Genomic DNA, 25,000 nt, shown 5'->3' on the forward strand with positions numbered 1-25,000 from the left:
AGAGAGAGAGACAAAGACAGAGAGAGAGACAAAGACAGAGAGAGACAGAGTGACAGAGAGAGACAGAGTGACAGACAGAGAGAGAGAGACAGAGAGAGAGACAAAGACAGAGAGAGACAGAGTGACAGACAGAGAGAGAGACAGAGAGAGAGACAAAGACAGAGAGAGACAGAGTGACAGACAGAGAGAGAGAGAGACAGAGAGAGAGAGAGACAGAGAGAGAGAGAGACAGAGAGAGAGAGAGACAGAGAGAGAGACAGAGACTTAGAGAGAGACAGAGAGAGAGAGAGACAGAGAGACAGAGAGAGAGAGACAGAGAGAGACTTAGAGAGAGACAGAGAGAGAGAGAGACAGAGAAACAGAGAGAGAGGGCTGACTACTGTAGGACAAGGTGAATCTGTATAGTACCCAACATTTAGAACACTTTCTGTGAATAAAAAGCAGTCATGTAATCATTTCATACTATTTCCTTCCTCATATCTTTTCTTTTTTGGCTTTGAAAACAACAACGCTGAGTGTCTGATTCTAGCAGCCTACCAAATGGTACCTTATTCCCTATATAGTGCACTACTTTGACCCATAGGGCTCTGGTCAATAGCAGTGCACTACATTGGTAATAGGATGCCATTTGGGACCCTGGTTCTAGCAGCGAGTAAGGACCCCTTTGCACTTACTTGTAATTGGACGGAGCGATCTCTGAGTCCTTCTACGATTGGACTGAACCTCTCCGTGGCCCTGTGTTCTCCTGCTGTGGTGATGGCTTCAAGGACCTTCTCCAGACTAAATGGAAAAACAAAACGCATGACCGGCCACACAAACGGCTGAAATGATTACAACGCATTCACCTAGGGGATTTCTCCATCTGTCTACGACTCCAGCTCTCTGCCAACTGTCTTTCTGTCTACGACTCCAGCTCTCTGCCAACTGTCTTTCTGTCTACGACTCCAGCTCTCTGCCAAGTGTCTTTCTGTCTACGACTCCAGCTCTCTGCCAAGTGTCTTTCTGTCTACGACTCCAGCTCTCTGCCAAGTGTCTTTCTGTCTACGACTCCAGCTCTCTGCCAAGTGTCTTTCTGTCTACGACTCCAGCTCTCTGCCAACTGTCTTTCTGTCTACGACTCCAGCTCTCTGCCAACTGTCTTTCTTTCTGTTGTTGGCTGTGCTTTCTTTAGTTTGTTGATTCATTCAGCGTTTAGTCGTGCGTTCTGAAGCTCTTCCACCTCGTAGTGCCGTTCCTTCTTAGAAAACACATTAAGAATCAGATTTTTGGAGGGACTCCCACAGTATCTGTATGATAATGATTGGGGATCTGATGTCACGTTTCCCCTGAAAAGTGTTACTCAGAGGAAGAGAAGGAGAGGATTTTAACAAAATGTCCCAAATGGCACCCTATTCCCTAAGAAGTGCACTACTACCCATAGAGCTCTGGGTGATGGAGGAGAGGTGGACAGGTAGAGGAGAACAGAGGATGGATAACATGGGTGATGGAGGAGAACAGAGGATAGATAACATGGGTGATGGAGGACAGGTGGAGGAGAACAGAGGATAGATAACATGGGTGATGGAGGAGAGGTGAAGGAGAACAGAGGATAGATAACATGGGTGATGGAGGAGAGGTGGAGGAGAACAGAGGATAGATAACATGAGTGATGGAGGAGAGGTGAAGGAGAACAGAGGATATATAACATGGGTGATGGAGGAGAACAGAGGATAGATAACATGGGTGATGGAGGAGAGGTGGAGGAGAACAGAGGATAGATAACATGGGTGATGGAGGAGAGGTGGAGGAGAACAGGGGATGGATAACATGGGTGATGGAGGAGAGGTGAAGGAGAACAGAGGATAGATAACATGGGTGATGGAGGAGAGGTGGAGGAGAACAGGGGATGGATAACATGGGTGATGGAGGAGAGGTGAAGGAGAACAGAGGATAGATAACATGGGTGATGGAGGAGAGGTGAAGGAGAACAGAGGATAGATAACATGGGTGATGGAGGAGAGGTGAAGGAGAACAGAGGATAGATAACATGGGTGATGGAGGAGAGGTGAAGGAGAACAGAGGATAGATAACATGGGTGATGGAGGAGAGGTAGAGGAGAACAGAGGATAGATAACATGGGTGATGGAGGAGAGGTAGAGGAGAACAGAGGATATATAACATGGGTGATGGAGGAGAGGTAGAGGAGAACAGAGGATAGATAACATGGGTGATGGAGGAGAGGTGGAGGAGAAGAGAGGATAGATAACATGGGTGATGGAGGAGAGGTAGAGGAGAACAGGAGATAGATAACATGGGTGATGGAGGAGAGGTAGAGGAGAACAGAGGATAGATAACATGGGTGATGGAGGAGAGGTAGAGGAGAACAGAGGATAGATAACATGGGTGATGGAGGAGAGGTAGAGGAGAACAGAGGATATATAACATGGGTGATGGAGGAGAGATTGGCTAGAGAAAGTCAGGGCAGAGTGAAGCAGGGCTGGGGACGTACGTGTTCTCCTCGCCCACAATGCAGATGGCCGACAGCAGCTTGACCACGTCGGTCATCATGGCGGGCTGGGTGGGGTCGATAGCTCGGGCCAACAGGGACAAACACTTCTCCTCTCCCAGGATACGCTCCAAACCATACTAGAACCAGACAACAGATTACACGTCACATAGACACACAAACCACTCTGTACTGCCATCAACACCACGGACACATAACCCTGACAGGAGACTCTCCAAACCATCCAAGAAGGGACAGACACAACAGTTAATACATTAAGCAGCCATAGGGGAATCAGACAGGACACACAACTGATGTGTTAACCATACTGGAATCAGACAGGACACACAACTGATGTGTTAACCATACTGGAATCAGACAGGACAGAACTGATGTGTTAACCATACTGGAATCAGACAGGACAGAACTGATATGTTAACCATACTGGAATCAGACAGGACAGAACTGATATGTTAACCATACTGGAATCAGACAGGAGAGAACTGATATGTTAACCATACTGGAATCAGACAGGACAGAACTGATATGTTAACCATACTGGAATCAGACAGGACACACAACTGACATGTTAACCATACTGGAATCAGACAGGACACACAACTGACATGTTAACCATACTGGAATCAGACAGGACAGATAACTGATAGGTTAACCATACTGGAATCAGACAGGACAGATAACTGATATGTTAACCATACTGGAATCAGACAGGACAGATAACTGATATGTTAACCATTCACACATAGAGAGATCTATAACATGTCGTGCTGGAAGAGTTTCCCAACAGAACCCCACAGCTTCTGGTTTAACACAGGAGATAACACAGCCATCATTAAAACTGGAATTTAAAGACATTGTTTAACACAGGAGATAACACAGCCATCATTAAAACTGGAATTTGAAGACATTGTTTAACACAGCAGATAACACAGCCATCATTAAAACTGGAATGTAAAGACATTGCCCACCCAGGGTAACAACACCAGAACGACTGTATCTCTCTCCTGATGTAGTCCCATAGCCTGGAGAACAGTCAGACTGGTTCTAACATGGAGGGAGAGGAGGGTAACAACACCAGAACGACTGTATCTCTCTCCTGATGTAGTCCCATAGCCTGGAGAACAGTCAGACTGGTTCTAACATAGAAACATCCCAACACAACAACAACAACAGAAGCTGTTTATGAAGACATCATTTAGACAGAGAAACACAACCGAATAAACAACACATTTTGTTATTTTATGTGTGTGTGTTGTGTGTGTGTGTGTGTGTGTGTGTGTGTGTGTGTGTGTGTGTGTGTGTGTGTGTGTGTGTGAGAGTTGTAACTGATTTTGTAACAGTCTTGTGTATATTTGATGTACTATATTACTCCTCAATAGTAAAGGTCAATACATTGAATATGAATTGTATTCCCTTCACTTCACAGTTAGAGGTGTCAGTCCGATCGGCAGGCTGTGTGGTAGGAAAGAGCTTGAGGGCCATTGAGGATTGGTGTGTGTGTGTGTGTGTGTGTGTGTGTGTGTGTGTGTGTGTGTGTGTGTGGAGAGGGGGGGGGGGGGGGTAACGACAGCTGTGAATGCACACCATCTTAAGTGAGAAGCGTTTATTAACCATTATGACCATATGCTGTGAGGAACACCGCCAGTCTTGCCAGGGATCAGACACTCGATGCTCCTATTCTCAGAAAACTCTGAGGATTCAAGATAAACATAACATATCAAAATCTAATTTCAAGTTAGTCGAATTAGCATATCCGTAATGTGAAATGTTTTACAATGCTTTATTATTTCAGGAAGTCTTTCATTTGCCCACAATGATTAATTAAGCCCGTCTTAAAGAATGTGGATTGAATTGTGTTGCCAGACTTTGTTTTGATAAAGAAGACAATTAAAAAGGTTGCTGCAGTAATAGTGTGTTTGGTCTGGACAGCACAGCGAGGCAGGCCTGCTAACCAGAGAAAACACCATCCTTCTGTTTCCTCCTGTCTTCATAAGGACGGAAACAGAAGAGAGCAGGAACGACGGAAAGAGAGAAGGGAGGGAGGGATGAAGGGACGAGAGAAGGGAGGGATGAAGGGACGAGAGGGAGGGAGGGATGAAGGGAAGAGAGGGATGAAGGGGAGAGAGAAGGGAGGGATGAAGGGACGAGAGAAGGGAGGGATGAAGGGACGAGAGGGAGGGAGGGATGAAGGGAAGAGAGGGAGGGAGGGATGAAGGGGAGAGAGAAGGGAGGGATGAAGGGGAGAGAGAAGGGAGGGATGAAGGGACGAGAGGGAGGGAGGGATGAAGGGACGAGAGGGAGGGAGGGATGAAGGGGAGAGAGAAGGGAGGGATGAAGGGACGAGAGGGAGGGAGGGATGAAGGGACGAGAGAGGGAGGGAGGGATGAAGGGGAGAGAGAAGGGAGGGATGAAGGGAAGAGAGGGAGGGAGGGATGAAGGGAAGAGAGAGGGAGGGAGGGATGAAGGGGAGAGAGAAGGGAGGGATGAAGGGGAGAGAGGGAGGGAGGGATGAAGGGGAGACAGAAGGGAGGGATGAAGGGACGAGAGTGGGAGGGATGAAGGGAAGAGAGGGAGGGAGGGATGAAGGGGAGAGAGAAGGGAGGGATGAAGGGGAGAGAGAAGGGAGGGATGAAGGGACGAGAGGGAGGGAGGGATGAAGGGACGAGAGGGAGAGAGGGATGAAGGGGAGAGAGAAGGGAGGGATGAAGGGACGAGAGGGAGGGAGGGATGAAGGGACGAGAGAGGGAGGGAGGGATGAAGGGGAGAGAGAAGGGAGGGATGAAGGGAAGAGAGGGAGGGAGGGATGAAGGGGAGAGAGAAGGGAGGGATGAAGGGAAGAGAGGGAGGGAGGGATGAAGGGGAGAGAGAAGGGAGGGATGAAGGGACGAGAGGGAGGGAGGGATGAAGGGACGAGAGAGGGAGGGAGGGATGAAGGGGAGAGAGAAGGGAGGGATGAAGGGACAAGAGAGGGAGGGATGAAGGGAAGAGTGAGGGAGGGATGAAGGGACGCGAGAGGGAGGGATGAAGGGGAGAGAGAGGGAGGGAGGGATGAAGGGACGAGAGAGGGAGGGAGGGATGAAGGGGAGAGAGAAGGGAGGGATGAAGGGGAGAGAGAAGGGAGGGATGAAGGGGAGAGAGAAGGGAGGGATGAAGGGAAGAGAGGGAGAGAGGGATGAAGGGACGAGAGAGGGAGGGATGAAGGGAAGAGAGAGGGAGAGAGGGATGAAGGGGAGAGAGAAGGGAGGGATGAAGGGAAGAGAGGGAGGGAGGGATGAAGGGACGAGAGAGGGAGGGATGAAGGGAAGAGAGAGGGAGAGAGGGATGAAGGGGAGAGAGAAGGGAGGGATGAAGGGGAGAGAGAAGGGAGGGATGAAGGGGAGAGAGAAGGGAGGGATGAAGAGGAGAGAGAAGGGAGGGATGAAGGGAAGGAAAGACACTAAACACATTTCCCTCCTCGTTTCATTTGGCGAGAAAGAGAGGGTAGTGGAACACAGAGGTGATACTCGCATCTGGCCAGTTGCTTACGCCAGCCCGGCCTGTTGATTCAAAATGGCTTTTCCCAAATGTACTGAACAAAAATATAAACGCAACATTCAAAGTGTTGGTCCCATGTTTCACGAGCTAAAATAAAATATCCCAGAAATGTTCCATACTCACAAAAAACTGATTTCTGTTTACATCCCTGTTAGTGAGCATTTCTCCTTAGCCAAGATAATCCATCCACCTGACAGGAGTGGCATATCAAGAAGCTGATTAAACAGCATGATCATTACACAGGTGCACCTTGTGCTGGGGATAATAAAAAGCCACTGTAAAAAAATTGTCAGTTTCATCACACAACCCAACACCACAGATGTCTCAAGCTGAGGGCATGTGCAATTGGCATGCTGACCGCAGGAATGTCCACCAGAACTGTTCCCAGAGAATTTAATGTTATTTTCTCTATGATAAGCCCTCCCTCCCAATGTCATTTTAGAGAATTCCCGAGTGTTGACGCGTAGACTCTCAAGCTGGCTAGATTCATCAGTATCCGTTTATGGGCTAAAGGATTTACTCACATAATAGTGGAGTCAGATTGATGTAGTTTATTATTAATCAACTGAGTTATAATAATAACTACAAGGGAGGGAGGGAGGGAGGGAGGGAAGGAGGAGGGGAGAGAGGGAAGGAGGAGGGGAGAGAGGGAAGGAGGGGAGAGAGGGAAGGAGGAGGGGAGAGAGGGAAGGAGGGGAGAGAGGGAAGGAGGAGGGGAGAGAGGGAAGGAGGAGGGGAGGGAGGGGAAGGAGAAAGAGGGGGAGGGGAGGAGAAAGAGAGGGAGGGAGGGAAGGAAGGAGGAAGAGGGGGAGGGAAGGAGAAAGAGGAAGGGAGGGAAAAAGGGAAAGAGGAAGAGAGGGAGGGAAGGAGGAAGGGAGGGAGGGAAAAAGAGAAAGAGAGGGAGGGAAGGAGGAAGGGAGGGAGGAAGAGGGAGCGGAGGAGGAAGGGAGGGGGAAAGACACTGACAGCTGGTTTGGAACACCTGTCTGGCAGCCTCCGCAGGCGCTGTGGGCGAGGCGTATCCCAAGATGCAGCAGGAGGCGAGGGCAAGGTCTGTGAGTCGGTGCCCGTGGGTAAAAGAGGCGCTTGGCACCTGTTGTGGCAACAGGATTACACAAGACCTTACAGCGAGAGGAGACGAGGAGCGGTGTGCCAGACGACGACACCTCCTCCCTGAGTGGCTGAGGCTGCATCCCCAAACGGCATTTATCATCATTTAAAGTAAAGATATAGAGGCTACACACGTTTCTAATCAAATAAATCAAATCCAATTTTATCTGTCACATGCGCTAAAAGACAACGGGTCTTGACTTTACCGTGAAATACTTTCTTACGAGAGAGTTAAAAATATATAAAATACAATTAAAATAGTAATACAAGAAGAATGACTCTTGTCCAGGTTGACGTTGGTCGTCATGTCTCCTGGCCAGGTTGACGTTGGTCGTCATGACTCCTGTCCAGGTTGACGTTGGTCGTCATGTCTCCTGGCCAGGTTGACGTTGGTCGTCATGACTCCTGTCCAGGTTGACGTTGGTCGTCATGTCTCCTGTCCAGGTTGACGTTGGTCGTCATGTCTCCTGTCCAGGTTGACGTTGGTCGTCATGACTCCTGTCCAGGTTGACGTTGGTCGTCATGACTCCTGTCCAGGTTGACGTTGGTCGTCATGACTCCTGTCCAGGTTGACGTTGGTCGTCATGACTCCTGTCCAGGTTGACGTTGGTCGTCATGACTCCTGTCCAGGTTGACGTTGGTCGTCATGACTCCTGTCCAGGTTGACGTTGGTCGTCATGACTCCTGTCCAGGTTGACGTTGGTCGTCATGACTTCTGTCCAGGTTGACGTTGGTCGTCATGACTCCTGTCCAGGTTGACGTTGGTCGTCATGACTCCTGTCCAGGTTGACGTTGGTCGTCATGACTCCTGTCCAGGTTGACGTTGGTCGTCATGACTCCTGTCCAGGTTGACGTTGGTCGTCATGACTCCTGTCCAGGTTGACGTTGGTCGTCATGACTCCTGTCCAGGTTGACGTTGGTCGTCATGACTCCTGTCCAGGTTGACGTTGGTCGTCATGACTCCTGTCCAGGTTGACGTTTGTCGTCATGACTCCTGTCCAGGTTGACGTTTGTCGTCATGACTCCTGTCCAGGTTGACGTTTGTCGTCATGACTCCTGTCCAGGTTGACGTTTGTCGTCATGACTCCTGTCCAGGTTGACGTTTGTCGTCATGACTCCTGTCCAGGTTGACGTTTGTCGTCATGACTCCTGTCCAGGTTGACGTTTGTCGTCATGACTCTTGTCTAGGTTGACGTTTGTCGTCATGACTCTTGTCCTGCAGGCAGAACTGAGTGATTTCCCCTTAGATAGGCCAGCTGCAAATTCAAAACGGCTATATTGTAAAAATGTATGAAAACAAAAATGTGCCATTTGGTCTTAATTTAAAATTAGGCATTAAGGTTAACAGTGTGGTTAAGGTTAGGTTTAAGTGAACTCTTTGGTCTGAATGCCAAGCATCACGTCTGGAGGAAACCTGGCACCATCCCTACGGTGAAGCATGGTGGTGGCAGCATCATGCCGAGGGGATGTTTTTCAGCAGCAGGGGCTGGGAGACTAGTCAGGATCGAGGGAAAGATGAACGGAGCAAAGAACAGAGAGATCATTGATGAAAACCTGCTTCAGAGAGCTCAGGACCTCAGACTGGGTCGAAGGTTCACCTTCCAACAGGACAATGACCCTAAGCACACAGCCAAGACAACGCAGGAGTGGCTTTGGGACAAGTATCTGAACGTAAAGGGTCTGAATACTTACGAAAACTTGATATTTTGTTTTAAATTGTTAATAAATTTGCAAAAAATTCTAAAAACCGATTTTTATATTCATTATGGGGAATTGTGTGTAGATTGATGAGGGAAAATTATATTTAATCAAATATAGAATAAGGCTGTAACGTAACAAAATGTTGAAAAAGTCAAAGGGTCTGAATACTTTTTTACTGTGAATCTACTTGAAAATCTATGGCAAAACCAGAACATGGTTGCCTAGCAATGAACAACCACCAATTTGACAGAGCTTGAAGAATTTTGAAAAGAACGTTGCATAAACCAGATGTGAAAATATCTCAGACTTACACAGAAAGCTGTAAATCGCTGCCAAACATCCTCCTGTCTGTTTCCACGGTACTCTGTTTCCACGGTACTCTGTTTCCACGGTACTCTGTTTCCACGGTAGTCTGTTTCCACGGTAGTCTGTTTCCACGGTACTCTGTTTCCACGGTACTCTGTTTCCACGGTACTCTGTTTCCACGGTACTCTGTTTCCACGGTAGTCTGTTTCCACGGTACTCTGTTTCTACAACGTATTGACTCAGGGGTGTGAATACTTACGTAAATACATTTTCTGTATTTCATGTTCAATAAATGTGCAAACATTATCTAGAAATGTGTTTTCACTTTGTTATTATGGTGTGTTGTGTATAGATGGGTGAGAGATTTTGTATTTATTTAATCTATTTTGAATTTAGGCTGTAACAACAAAATGTGGAATAAGTCCAGGGTTAAGAATTATTTCAGAAGGGACAGGGAGTACCAGAACCAATTCAGCAGTGGGACACCTTCCTACTCTCCCAGACAAGAGATGATCCTTGGTGGCATCCGTGGTGACTCTAGTCCACTGTCTGTTTCCATGGTATTAGGACAAATAGAGGACTTCATCAATACTGAGGCTTTTGGGTCCCTCCTCCTCTACTCAGAGGGTGCAGGGTCCTCCTCCTCTACTCAGAGGGTGCAGGGTCCTCCTCCTCTACTCTGAGGGTGCAGGGTCCTCCTCCTCTACTCTGAGGGTGCAGGGTCCTCCTCCTCTACTCTGAGGGTGCAGGGTCCTCCTCCTCTACTCTGAGGGTGCAGGGTCCTCCTCCTCTACTCTGAGGGTGTAGGGTCCTCCTCCTCTACTCTGAGGGTGCAGGGTCCTCCTCCTCTACTCTGAGGGTGCAGGGTCCTCCTCCTCTACTCAGAGGGTGCAGGGTCCTCCTCCTCTACTCTGAGGGTGCAGGGTCCTCCTCCTCTACTCTGAGGGTGTAGGGTCCTCCTCCTCTACTCTGAGGGTGCAGGGTCCTCCTCCTCTACTCTGAGGGTGTAGGGTCCTCCTCCTCTACTCAGAGGGTGCAGGGTCCTCCTCCTCTACTCTGAGGGTGCAGGGTCCTCCTCCTCTACTCTGAGGGTGCAGGGTCCTCCTCCTCTACTCTGAGGGTGCAGGGTCCTCCTCCTCTACTCTGAGGGTGCAGGGTCCTCCTCCTCTACTCTGAGGGTGTAGGGTCCTCCTCCTCTACTCAGAGGGTGCAGGGTCCTCCTCCTCTACTCTGAGGGTGCAGGGTCCTCCTCCTCTACTCTGAGGGTGCAGGGTCCTCCTCCTCTACTCTGAGGGTGTAGGGTCCTCCTCCTCTACTCAGAGGATGTAGGGTCCTCCTCCTCTACTCTGAGGGTGTAGGGTCCTCCTCCTCTACTCAGAGGATGTAGGGTCCTCCTCTACTCTGAGGGTGTAGGGTTCTATGAGTCCTGGTCCAACACATGGAACCAGCCAGCGTGATCATATGTGTGGTGCTTCAGTTGAAACGCAGCACTGGAACGTCTGGTCCACTACAGCCTCCCTGAGAGGCCTGGGAGAACGTCTGGTCCACTACAGCCTCCCTGAGAGGCCTGGGAGAACGTCTGGTCCACTACAGCCTCCCTGAGAGGCCTGGGAGAACGTCTGGTCCACTACAGCCTCCCTGAGAGGCCTGGGAGAACGTCTGGTCCGCTACAGCCTCCCTGAGAGGCCTGGGAGAACGTCTCTCTCTCTCTGGTGTAGAGCTGAACGGTAGGAGCAGGATCCCCTCAGAGCTCACAGCCTTCTGGAGTCTATTTCATCCTTAACCTGTTGAAGAGGCCCTCAGTGGGGGAGATCACCTAACACACGCTAATGTGGATGTGTTGTGTGTGTGTGTGTGTGTGTGTGTGTGTGTGTGTGTGTGTGTGTGTGGCCTAACGCTGCTCGTTAGGAGTTGGATGTGTAGATAGTTTACACATCTCTCTATTGCATTAGAGAGGACAGAGTAGGATACACCTTGTTGTTCATGAGGGATTAGCTACATTACCTTCTTGTTCGTGAATGATTAGCTACATTACCTTCTTGTTCGTGAATGATTAGCTACATTACCTTGTTGTTTGTGAATGATTCGCTGCATTACCTTGTTGTTTGTGAATGATTCGCTGCATTACCTTGTTGTTTGTGAATGATTAGCTACATTACCTTGTTCATGAATGATTATCTACATTACCTTGTTGTTCATGGATGATTAGCTACATTATCTTGTTGTTCCTGAGGGATTAGCTACATTACCTTGTTCATGAATGATTAGCTACATTACCTTGTTCATGAATGATTAGCTACATTACCTTGTTGTTCATGAAGGCTTTGAGGCACTGGATGACTTTATGCTGGCTCTTCTTGTCAGGTTTATCCTGGCTACAGAGACAACAGACAGAGAGGAGAGAGGGATATTGAGGGAGTGAGAGAGAGAGAGAGCGCATGGGAGAGAGAGAGAGAAACGAGATGAACATTTATATTGAACATGTGGTGATGTTTCTACATTGAGTTAATGCAGTCAGTGTGTGTGTGTGTGTGTGTATACAGTCAGTGTGTGTGTGTGTATACAGTCAGTGTGTGTGTGTGTGTGTGTATATATATATATACAGTCAGTGTGTGTGTGTGTATATATACAGTCAGTGTGTGTGTGTGTGTGTGTGTGTGTATATACAGTCATTGTGTGTGTGTGTGTGTGTGTATATATACAGTCAGTGTGTGTGTGTGTATATACAGTCAGTGTGTGTGTGTGTGTGTGTGTGTGTGTGTGTGTGTGTGTGTGTGTATATATAGTCAGTGTGTGTGTATGCAGTCAGTGTGTGTGTGTATATACAGTCAGTGTGTGTGTGTGTGTGTGTGTGTGTGTATATACAGTCAGTGTGTGTGTGTGTGTGTGTGTATATACAGTCAGTGTGTGTGTGTGTGTGTGTGTGTGTGTGTGTGTGTGTGTGTGTGTGTATATACAGTCAGTGTGTGTGTGTGTGTGTGTGTGTGTGTGTGTGTGTGTGTGTGTGTGTGTGTGTGTATATACAGTCAGTGTGTGTGTGTATACAGTCAGTGTGTGTATACAGTCAGTGTGTGTGTGTGTGTTTATACAGTCAGTGTGTGTGTGTGTGTATACAGTCAGTGTGTGTGTGTGTGTATACAGTCAGTGTGTGTGTGTGTGTATACAGTCAGTGTGTGCGTATACAGTCAGTGTGTGTGTGTGTGTGTATACAGTCAGTGTGTGTGTATACAGTCAGTGTGTGTGTGTGTGTATACAGTCAGTGTGTGCGTATACAGTCAGTGTGTGTGTGTGTGTATACAGTCAGTGTGTGCGTATACAGTCAGTGTGTGTGTGTGTGTATACAGTCAGTGTGTGCGTATACAGTCAGTGTGTGTGTGTGTGTATACAGTCAGTGTGTGCGTATACAGTCAGTGTGTGTGTGTGTGTATACAGTCAGTGTGTGTGTATACAGTCAGTGTGTGTGTGTGTGTGTATACAGTCAGTGTGTGTGTATACAGTCAGTGTGTGTGTGTGTGTATACAGTCAGTGTGTGTGTATACAGTCAGTGTGTGTGTGTGTGTATACAGTCAGTGTGTGTGTATACAGTCAGTGTGTGTGTATACAGTCAGTGTGTGTGTGTGTGTATACAGTCAGTGTGTGTGTATACAGTCAGTGTGTGTGTATACAGTCAGTGTGTGTGTATACAGTCAGTGTGTGTGTGTGTGTATACAGTCAGTGTGTGTGTATACAGTCAGTGTGTGTGTATACAGTCAGTGTGTGTGTGTGTGTGTATACAGTCAGTGTGTGCGTATACAGTCAGTGTGTGTGTGTGTATACAGTCAGTGTGTGTGTATACAGTCAGTGTGTGTGTGTGTGTATACAGTCAGTGTGTGTGTGTGTATACAGTCAGTGTGTGTGTGTGTATACAGTCAGTGTGTGTGTGTGTATACAGTCAGTGTGTGTGTATACAGTCAGTGTGTGTGTATACAGTCAGTGTGTGTGTGTGTGTGTATACAGTCAGTGTGTGTGTATACAGTCAGTGTGTGTGTATACAGTCAGTGTGTGTGTATACAGTCAGTGTGTGTGTGTGTGTGTATACAGTCAGTGTGTGTGTGTGTGTATACAGTCAGTGTGTGTGTGTGTATACAGTCAGTGTGTGTGTATACAGTCAGTGTGTGTTCTTACTGTTTCTTGTGGAGCAGCTTCTCCAGGATGTCCAGCAGCAGTCCCAGACCCTCGTGGCCAAAGCTCTGCACCCAGCTGGGGGAGGAAGAAAAACAGCTCAGAAATAAATAAACCTATTTTTATCCAAAGTGGTCGTTTTACACCTTATCTATGGTCACTGGATGGACGAGAGCAGTGGTTCCCTTTTTGGGTTACTGTACCACCAACTGAATTCTGCTCTGCCCAGAGTACCCCTGATGTACCCCCAGGGATCCTCGTATCCTCTGTAAATAGGCCAGGTACACCCAGGGATCCTAGTACCCGATGTAGATAGGCCAGGTACCCCCAGGGATACTCGTACCCTCTGTAGATATGTCAGGTACCCCCAGGGACCCTCATACCCTCTGTAGATATGCCAGGGATCCTCGTACCCTCTGTAGATATGCCAGGTACCCCCAGGGATCCTCGTATCCTCTGTAAATAGGCCAGGTACCCCCAGGGATCCTAGTACCCGATGTAGATAGGCCAGGTACCCCCAGGGATCCTCGTACCCTCTGTAGATATGTCAGGTACCCCCAGGGATCCTCATACCCTCTGTAGATATGCCAGGTACCCCCTAGGGATCCTCGTACCCTCTGTAGATATGCCAGGTACCCCCAGGGATCCTCGTATCCTCTGTAAATAGGCCAGGTACACCCAGGGATGCTAGTACCCGATGTAGATAGGCAAGGTACCCCCAGGGATCCTCGTACCCTCTGTAGATATGTCAGGTACCCCCAGGGATCCTCATACCCTCTGTAGATATGCCAGGTACCCCCCAGGGATCCTCGTACCCTCTGTAGATATACCAGGTACCCCCAGGGATCCTCGTATCCTCTGTAAATAGGCCAGGTACCCCCAGGGATCCTAGTACCCGATGTAGATAGACCAGGTACCCCCAGGGATCCTCGTACCCTCTGTAGATATGTCAGGTACCCCCAGGGATCCTCATACCCTCTGTAGATATGCCAGGTACCCCCTAGGGATCCTCGTACCCTCTGTAGATATGCCAGGTACCCCCAGGGATCCTCGTATCCTCTGTAAATAGGCCAGGTACACCCAGGGATGCTAGTACCCGATGTAGATAGGCCAGGTACCCCCAGGGATCCTCGTGCCCTCTGTAGATATGTCAGGTACACCCAGGGATCCTCATACCCTCTGTAGATATGCCAGGTACCCCCCAGGGATCCTCGTACCCTCTGTAGATATACCAGGTACCCCCAGGGATCCTCGTATCCTCTGTAAATAGGCCAGGTACCCCCAGGGATCCTAGTACCCGATGTAGATAGGCCAGGTACCCCCAGGGATCCTCGTACCCTCTGTAGATATGTCAGGTACCCCCAGGGATCCTCATACCCTCTGTAGATATGCCAGGTACCCCCCAGGGATCCTCGTACCCTCTGTAGATATACCAGGTACCCCCAGGGATCCTCGTATCCTCTGTAAATAGGCCAGGTACCTCCAGGGATCCTAGTACCCGATGTAGATAGGCCAGGTACCCCCAGGGATCCTCGTATCCTCTGTAAATAGGCCAGGTAACCCCAGGGATCCTCATACCCTCTGTAAATAGGCCAGGTAACCCCAGGGATCCTAGTACCCTCTGTAAATAGGCCAGGTACCCCCAGGGATCCTAGTACCCTCTAAATAGGTCAGGTACCCCCAGGGATCCTCGTACCCTCTGTAGATATGTCAGGTACCCCCAGGGATCCTCATACCCTCTGTAGATATGCCAGGTACCCCCAGGGATCCTCATACCTTCTGTAGATATGCCAGGTACCCCCAGGGATCCTCGTATCCTCTGTAAATAGGCCAGGTAACCCCAGGGATCCCCATACCCTCTGTAAATAGGCCAGGTACCCCCAGGGATCCTAGTACCCTCTGTAAATAGGCCAGGTACCCCCAGGGATCCTAGTACCCTCTGTAAATAGGCCAGGTACCCCCAGGGATCCTAGTACCCTCTATAAATAGGTCAGGTACCCCCAGGGATCCTTGTACCCTCTATAAATAGGTCAGGTACCCCCAGGGATCCTTGTACCCCCTGCTTGGTAACAACTGGACTAGATGGTAACTGTATCTGGTCTCAACTAGTGCACTACATAGAACAGAAATGTTCCATTTGGGACACACCGCCACCTATGCATACTAGACTAAAGAGCAAGGACGACGTGTTAAAAACATGATGAAAACCAAATGTGGAGTGGCTGGCCTGTGTTTGTTCTGAACCTATTAAAACGTCAGCACATTCAGACAGGCGGAGGAGAACTTCTCCCGACGGAACCCATGGATGAAACCCGCTGATCTGAGTCCATTTAAATCACATTTCCTTCCAAAAAAAAAACCTCGCTCTCTCCTTTCAGCCACTCAATCCCCCTGTGGGGAAACACATCTAATAATATTGCTATTCCCTCGTCTATAATTGAGGAGAAAATAAATGAATTCCCAAAGCTGTTATTTCTCTAAGTTGTTTATTACACATAGCTTAGTCTGTTTGAGAGGGTATATCATGTGTGATTCAGAGGTTTCAGAGCTGAGGGGAGGACAGACAGGAAGGACAGACAGACAGACATAATCCTCCCTGCTAGGAGGCTGATCCATACTTCTTTCAAGTCACTTTCAACTTCTCACAGAGGATTTACCCTGGCACTCCAAACCTTCAAAAACAAACGTGATGGCACAGTGTGAGGTCTGTCCCTTTCAGCCTCGGAGTTCTTCAAGTCTTGTTCTGAAAACTAATATATGAAGAGCAGCGTCAATTATGTCCAATGGGGCTAGTTCTGGGTTCACACTAGGGCTGGGCGATATGGACCAAAAGTCATATCCCGATATATTTAGGCTGAATATCCATATAAGATATATATCCCGATATCTTTTCCGCAAAGTGAGAGCAAATGTTCAGTCAAAGTCAAAGCCAGATATGACATGTCTCAAGTAGTTTTATTGAAACCGGCTATTTCAGTGAACAGTTGAAAAATGAAATGAATAAATAATAAACAGGGCTCTTCACCTGGTTCAGATTAAATGCTCAGCTGTTCAAATAACAACAACATGTAAACATAAACACTGTAGAACAACAGGAGTACCTTTTTTGAAATCAAAGCTCCATAAGGTGCACATTTAAATAAATAAAAATATCTTAAACAAAAATAGCCTATAAAATAAAATAGGCCCATCTTTTTCTGAAATAAATATTATATATATTTATGAGAAAAGTCAACTTTTTTTTAGTTTGACAACTTTAAATGGCTTATTAAAATCAAATTACAGATTTCTTCTCCTTTCTAACAAATCCACAGTTGCAAATAACGAACATTACAAAATAATAAAATATGACAAACCCTAGTAAGGGCAGAAATTATATATAAATAAAGAACAAAATAAAGTGCTCAGTTTGAGAAAATGTTTTTTAAACATCAGCCTGAGATTACCATTTGCTTTTTGTTAACTCAATTTCTTATCTGAACAGCCTCAACCAGTTGCACAAGAAACAGACTATCAACTCAATAAACATTTTCCCCCTCTTTTTTTACTTTGATAAACAGTAATGCTGTCTTGAGGTAGACATTAGGCACACTGCGGGAAAATGAAGTTTGCAGTGAGCTTTGTTTCGGGGCTGGAGCTTTTTCGGGTTGTCGACGGCTTGCGGCTGGGGCTTCTGCAGCGCGCAGTTTCACACACTCTTTCTATTGCAGTTTGTGCCACTGTTTTAGGTGGTGAAAAAGATTTGTAGTGCTTCCACCCCTGGCTGTAACTTTTTTATGGCACTGCCTACATATAACGTGATTTTGTTGCTCATCTGATACTTTGAATCCGAACCATCTCCAAATTACTGAACCAATGCTTTTTCTTTTACTAACCAATTCCTCCTCAAAACGCTCCGCAGACGCTGTTGCTTCCTCCATGTTTGTTGAAGTGTCTGTTCCTGCCCCTCCCCCCTCTGTGCATGAAAGAGGAGGGGCGGGGCGCGGGGAGCAGCGCAGAGAGCTCCGGGTCTGCAGCTTGCTTGGAGCAAGGATCAAAGCGCAAATTTGAACTATATCGATATATGCGAAATGGTCTAATTTCATATCACATTTAAAATATATCGATATATTTTTTATATCGATATATCGCCCAGCCCTAGTTCACACCCTTCAGAGAGAGAGACAGAGATACAGAGAGAGACAGAGACACAGAGAGAGAGAGAGAGAGAGAGAGAGAGAGAGAGAACATAGCCTTGCTATTGAGAAAGGCCGCCGTAGGCAGACCTGGCTCTCAAGAGAAGACAGGCTATGTGCACACTGCCCACAAAATGAGGTGGAAACTGAGCTGCACTTCCTAACCTCCTGCCCAATGTATGGCCATATTAGAGACACATATTTCCCTCAAATTACACAGATCCACAAAGACTTACAAAACAAATCCAATTTTGAAAACTCCTATATCTACTGGGTGAAATACCACAGTGTTCCATCACAGCAGCAAGATGTGTGACCTGTTGCCACAAGAAAAGGTCAACCAGTGAAGACAAACACCATTGTAAATACAACCCATATTTATGCTTATTTATTTTCCCTTTTGTACTTTAACTATTTGCACATAATATACTGCTAAAAAAAATAAAGGGAACACTTAAACAACACATCCTAGATCTGAATGAAAGAAATAATCTTATTAAATACTTTTTTCTTTACATAGTTGAATGTGCTGACAACAAAATCACACAAAAATATTCAATGGAAATCCAATTTATCAACCCATGAAGGTCTGGATTTGGAGTCACACTGAAAATTAAAGTGAAAAACCATACTACAGGCTGATCCAACTTTGATGTAATGTCCTTAAAACAAGTCAAAATGAGGCTCAGTAGTGTGTGTGGCCTCCACGTGCCTGTATGACCTCCCTACAACGCCTGGGCATGCTCCTGATGAGGTGGCGGATGGTCTCCTGAGGGATCTCCTCCCAGACCTGGACTAAAGCATCCGCCAACTCCTGGACAGTCTGTGGTGCAACGTGGCGTTGGTGGATGGAGCGAGACATGATGTCCCAGATGTACTCAATTGGATTCAGGTCTGGGGAACGGGCGGGCCAGTCCATAGCATCAATGCCTCCCTCTTGCAGGAACTGCTGACACACTCCAGCCACATGAGGTCTAGCATTGTCTTGCATTAGGAGGAACCCAGGGCCAACCGCACCAGCATATAGTCTCACAAGGGGTCTGAGGATCTCATCTCGGTACCTAATGGCAGTCAGGCTACCTCTGGCGAGCACATGGAGGGCTGTGCGGCCCCCCAAAGAAATGCCACCCCACACCATGACTGACCCACTGCCAAACCGGTCATGCTGGAGGATGTTGCAGGCAGCAGAACGTTATCCACGGCGTCTCCAGACTCTGTCACGTCTGTCACGTGCTCAGTGTGAACCTGCTTTCATCTGTGAAGAGCACAGGGCGCCAGTGGCGAATTTGCCAATCTTGGTGTTCTCTGGAAAATGCCAAACGTCCTGCACGGTGTTGGGCTGTAAGCACAACCCCCACCTGTGGACGTCGGGCCCTCATACCACCCTCATGGAGTCTGTTTCTGACCGTTTGAGCAGACACATGCACATTTGTGGCCTGCTGGAGGTCATTTTGCAGGGCTTTGGCAGTGCTCCTCCTGCTCCTCCTTGCACAAAGGCGGAGGTAGCGGTCCTGCTGCTGGGTTGTTGCCCTCCTACGGCCTCCTCCACGTCTCCTGATGTACTGGCCTGTCTCCTGGTAGCGCCTCCATGCTCTGGACACTACGCTGACAGACACAGCAAACCTTCTTGCCACAGCTCGCATTGATGTGCCATCCTGGATGTGCTGCACTACCTGAGCCACTTGTGTGGGTTGTAGACTCCGTCTCATGCTACCACTAGAGTGAAAGCACCGCCAGCATTCAAAAGTGACCAAAACATCAGCCAGGAAGCATAGGAACTGAGAAGTGGTCTGTGGTCCCCACCTGCAGAACCACTCCTTTATTGGGGGTGTCTTGCTAATTGCCTATAATTTCCACCTGTTGTCTATTCCATTTGCACTACAGCATGTGAAATTTAATGTCAATCAGTGGTGCTTCCTAAGTGGACAGTTTGATTTCACAGAAGTGTGATTGACTTGGAGTTATTGTGTTGTTTAAGTGTTCCCTTTATTTTTTTGAGCAGTGTATGACATTTGAAATGTCTTCATTCTTTTGGAACTTTTGAGAGTGTAATGTTTACTGTTAACTTGTATTGTTTATTGACTATTCCACTTGCTTTGGCAATGTTAACATATGTTTCCCATGCCAATAAAGTCCTTAAATTGAATAGAATTGAGAGAGCCAGAAAGAGAGGGCCAGAGAGAGAGAGAGAGAGAGCCAGAGAGGGCCAGGGAGAGAAAGAGGGTCAGAGAGAGAGAGAGGGCCAGAGAGAGAGAGAGGGCCAGAGAGAGAGAGAGGGCCAGAGAGAGAGAGAGGGCCAGAGAGAGAGAGAGAGCCAGAGAGGGCCAGGGAGAGAAAGAGGGCCAGAGAGAGAGAGAGGGCCAGAGAGAGAGAGAGGGCCAGAGAGAGAGAGAGGGCCAGAGAGAGAGAGAGGGCCAGAGAGAGAGAGAGGGCCAGAGAGAGAGAGAGGGCCAGAGAGAGAGAGAGAGCCAGAGAGGGCCAGGGAGAGAAAGAGGGCCAGAGAGAGAGAGAGGGCCAGAGAGAGAGAGAGAGGGCCAGAGAGAGAGAGAGGGCCAGAGAGAGAGAGAGAGGGCCAGAGAGAGAGAGAGGGCCAGAGAGAGAGGGCCAGAGAGAGAGGGCCAGAGAGAGAGAGAGAGGGCCAGAGAGAGAGGGCCAGAGAGAGAGAGAGAGGGCCAGAGAGAGAGGGCCAGAGAGAGAGGGCCAGAGAGAGAGAGAGAGGGCCAGAGAGAGAGAGAGAGGGCCAGAGAGAGAGAGAGGGCCAGAGAGAGAGAGAGGGCCAGAGAGAGAGAGAGAGAGAGAGGGCCAGAGAGAGAGGGCCAGAGAGAGAGAGAGAGGGCCAGAGAGAGAGAGAGAGAGGGCCAGGGAGAGAGAGAGAGAGGGCCAGAGAGAGAGAGCAAGCCAGACAGAGAGAGTATGACCATATAAGAGTGACATATTTTCCTGAGATTACAGACCCACAAAGAACAAATCCAAATTTGATCAACTCCCATATCTATTGGGTGAAATACCACAGTGTTCCATCACAGCAGCAAGATGTGTGACCTGTTGCCACAAGAAAAGGTCAACCAGTGAAGAACAAACACCATTGTAAATACAACCCATATTTATGTTTATTTATTTTCCCTTTTAACTATTTGCACATTGTTACAACACTGTATATAGGCCGTAAAATAACATTTGTAATGTCTCTATTTTTTTGAAACTTTTGTGAGTGTAATGTTAACTGTTTATTTCAGTTTGTTTATTGTCTATTTCAATTGATTTGGCAATGGAAAAATATGTTTCCCATGCCAATAAAGCCATTTGAATTGAGATGGAGAAAGAGAAGGTGGACGCAGAGAGGAGAGGGATGGAGAGAGATGGAGAGAGAGAAGGTGGACGCAGAGAGGAGAGAGATGGAGAGAGCGAAGGTGAAAGAAAGAAAGAAAGAAAGAAAGAAAGAAAGAAAGAAAGAAAGAAAGAAAGAAAGAAAGAAAGAAAGAAAGAAAGAAAGAAAGAAAGAAAGAAAGAGAAGTGGGGGGGGAGGGAGAGAGAGAGATATCTCGCCATATTAGGATGCAGGACTTGTGCACTTCTAATCAACAATGTCAGCAAGTGATCTGAAGCTGAAGCCAAACTGCAGAGGGAGGAGCTGCCCAGCTCTGCTCTGGAGTGAATCTGTCAAAAGGAGGGCGCACGGGGGAAGACACAGGTCAGATGACATCATCTGCTTTTATTTATGTTTCATTGAACCTTTATTTAACGAGGCAATTCAGTTTGAGGCTTTGGTTGTGTTGTTTAAAGAATAATAAGGCCATCCATATATATTAGACCCTAACGGCTGTGGGGGACAGAACAGAGGAGAGGACAGAACAGAGGAGAGAGGAGAGAACAGAGGAGAGGAGAGAGAGGAGAGAACAGAGGAGAGAGGAGAGAACAGAGGAGAGGAGAGAACAGAGGAGAGGAGAGAGAGGAGAGAACAGAGGAGAGGAGAGAACAGAGGAGAGGAGAGAACAGAGGAGAGAGGAGAGAACAGAGGAGAGGAGAGAGAGGAGAGAACAGAGGAGAGAACAGAACAGAGGAGAGGAGAGAACAGAGGAGAGAGGAGAGAACAGAGGAGAGGAGAGAGAGGAGAGAACAGAGGAGAGAACAGAACAGAGGAGAGGAGAGAACAGAGGAGAGGAGAGAGAGGAGAGAACAGAGGAGAGGAGAGAACAGAGGAGAGGAGAGAACAGAGGAGAGAGGAGAGAACAGAGGAGAGGAGAGAGAGGAGAGAACAGAGGAGAGAACAGAACAGAGGAGAGGAGAGAACAGAGGAGAGAGGAGAGAACAGAGGAGAATGTGAATGAGAATGTGAATCTACATTTAATGATGCACATCAAGGAAAATACGCTAATTACAATATTGATGTTTCATTAAAAAAACAGAGGACTTCTGACATAACAGGAGGCGTTGAATAGTTTTATTTCCTCGGGCCCTGAATCAGGTCAAGGAGAAGGGCCAGTAATTGATAAATCAGCAGAGCGTAGGAACGAGCGTTGGAGGAACGGAATAATCAGGAGACACTTTACTTTCCCTGCAACGAGGAAGAATCTGATCTCTATCCCTCCATCCCTCCATCTATCCATCAGTCTCTCCTTCTACCTCCCCCCAGAGGGAGGACCATCAGTCTCTCCTTCCACCTCCCCCCAGAGGGAGGACCATCAGTCTCTCCTTCCACCTCCCCCCAGAGGGAGGACCATCAGTCTCTCCTTCCACCTCCCCCCAGAGGGAGGACCATCAGTCTCTCCTTCCACCTCCCCCCCCCAGAGGGAGGACCATCAGTCTCTCCTTCCACCCCCCCCAGAGGAGGACCATCAGTCTCTCCTTCCACCCCCCCCCCCCCCCCCATAATGTCAAAGTGGAATTCTGTTTGAAAAGCTGAAATGTCTTGAGTTAATCGGTTTTCAACCCCTTTGTTATTACAAGCTTAAATACATTTGCTAACGTCACATTATTTATTTGTATTTATTTTATTTAACCTTTGTTTAACCAGGTAGGCCAGTTGAGAACAAGTTCTCATTTACAACTGCGACCTGGCCAAGATAAAGCAAAGCAGTGCTACGAAAACAACAACAACAACAGAGTTACACATGGAATAAACAAACGTACAGTCAATAACACAATAGAAACATCTATAATACGTTGAATGGAGTCACTGAGTTCAACTACAGCGTTAAACATGATTTCTGGATAACTACCTCATCTCTGTACCCCACACATACAGTTATCTGTACGGTCCCTCAGTCCAGCAGTGAATTTCAAACCCCAGATTCAACCACAAAGACCATGGAGGTTTTCCAATGACTCACAAAGAAGGGCACCTATTGGTAGATGGGTAAAAAAAAAATAACATTGAATATCCGTTTGAGCACAGGGACGATATTAATGACAACTTGGATGACTTAAAGCTAAAATACAATAAATCCCATGACTAACTGGTTGACAGACTAATTGTCTGGCACCATGTTAACCTCCACTTTCAAGTCAGAAAGTCATGACCATCGTCCTTTTAGGGAAACAGGATCATTCTGAACATGTATTAAACAGAGTTTGACCACTTCCTGTCCCCTTGTTTAGGGAGTCCGGGGTCCGACCTGGGATCATTTGTATGTAGAAGAACCGAAAAAGCTCAGTTTGGTGACTTTTTTAAAAAGGATATTCTACTTCAAAACGTATGAAAAATAAAATGATGCCGACACAATCTAAAATATCATTTGCACCTCCAGAAATTAGCAAAATAACATTTGAGTAAAAATGATGTTAAAATGATTACCATATCAGACCAGTCATCTAGCCAATAGGCATTAGGAGCTGTCGCCCAACTGATGAAGCTAAGTCCCCATAGGCTGAAGCTAAGTCCCCATAGGCTGAAGCTAAGTCCCCATAGGCTGAAGCACGGAGTTGGTCCATCTGTATTTACACCATTACACACATCCTGATTGTTGTTATTATTAATTAGTATTATTTTATTATAAATATATTTATTAACATTCAGCACAGACCCCAGACCTGTCTCATTAACATTCAACACAGACCCCAGACCTGTCTCATTAACATTCAACACAGACCCCAGACCTGTCATTAACATTCAACACAGACCCCAGACCTGTCTCATTAACATTCAGCACAGACCCCAGACCTGTCATTAACATTCAACACAGACCCCAGACCTGTCTCATTAACATTCAACACAGACCCCAGACCTGTCTCATTAACATTCAACACAGACCCCAGACCTGTCTCATTAACATTCAACACAGACCCCAGACCTGTCATTAACATTCAACACAGACCCCAGACCTGTCTCATTAACATTCAGCACAGACCCCAGACCTGTCATTAACATTCAGCACAGACCCCAGACCTGTCATTAACATTCAGCACAGACCCCAGACCTGTCATTAACATTCAGCACTGACCCCAGACCTGTCATTAACATTCAACACAGACCCCAGACCTGTCATTAACATTCAACACAGACCCCAGACCTGCATCTCACCTCAGCTCAATGAAATATATTTTTTCATATAGGTGACACTCAGTGGAGAGGTGTGTGTGGATCCACAGAGGGGATTAGTTCACAGGAATATAATCAGCTGATCCACAGAGGGGATTAGTTCACAGGAATATAATCAGCTGATCCACAGAGGGGATTAGTTCACAGGAATATAATCAGCTGATCCAGAGGGGATTAGTTCACATGAATATAATCAGCTGATCCACAGAGGGGATTAGTTCACAGGAATATAATCAGCTGATCCACAGAGGGGATTAGTTCACATGAATATAATCAGCTGATCCACAGAGGGGATTAGTTCACAGGAATATAATCAGCTGATCCACAGAGGGAATTAGTTCACAGGAATATAATCAGCTGATCCACAGAGGGGATTAGTTCACAGGAATATAATCAGCTGATCCACAGAGGGGATTTGTTCACAGGAATATAATCAGCTGATCCACAGATGGGATTAGTTTGTCCTTCAGCCCGGGGAGCAGCAGGACGACCCACCTGGACCGTCCAACTCTCCTGCTGCCCCCCCCAGCACTCTGACCAACAGACCAATCTACATGCAGTAGTGGACTGCAAAGGCAATCATCTAAACTCTTCTACATGAATGTGGACGCTACCGTGAGTACGAATAATCCTGAATGAATCGTGAATAATGATGAGTGAGAAAGTTACAGACACACAAATATCATACCTCCAAGACATGCTAACCGCTCAGCATTACAATAACAGGGGAGATTAGCATACCTCCAAGACATGCTAACCTCTCACCATTACAATAACAGGGGAGGTTAGCATACCTCCAAGACATGCTAACCGCTCACCATTACAATAACAGGGGAGGGTAGCATACCCCCAAGACATGCTACCCTCTCACCATCACAATAACAGGGGAGGTTAGCATACCTCCAAGACATGCTAACCTCTCACCATTACAATAACAGGGGAGGTTAGCATACCTCCAAGACATGCTAA

At 47.3% G+C, this 25,000-nt stretch overlaps 1 protein-coding gene across 1 annotated transcript in view; it reads right to left on the reverse strand.

Moving 5' to 3' along the window:
• The window catches only part of LOC106591129 (protein diaphanous homolog 3), a 667,062-nt gene that overhangs the window by 423,805 nt on the left and 218,257 nt on the right, over nt 1-25,000 (reverse strand). Inside the window, exons 6-9 of the mRNA XM_082963749.1 lie at nt 13,322-13,396; nt 11,463-11,532; nt 2,489-2,625; nt 675-780 (exon numbers count right to left, since the gene is read on the reverse strand). Coding sequence (XP_082819875.1) covers nt 675-780; nt 2,489-2,625; nt 11,463-11,532; nt 13,322-13,396 — 388 coding nt within the window. The remainder of the gene's footprint in view (nt 1-674; nt 781-2,488; nt 2,626-11,462; nt 11,533-13,321; nt 13,397-25,000) is intronic.

This window comes from Salmo salar, chromosome 17 (assembly GCF_965601325.2).
Source record: "Salmo salar chromosome 17, fSalSal1, whole genome shotgun sequence".
NCBI classification, from domain to species: domain Eukaryota; kingdom Metazoa; phylum Chordata; class Actinopteri; order Salmoniformes; family Salmonidae; genus Salmo; species Salmo salar.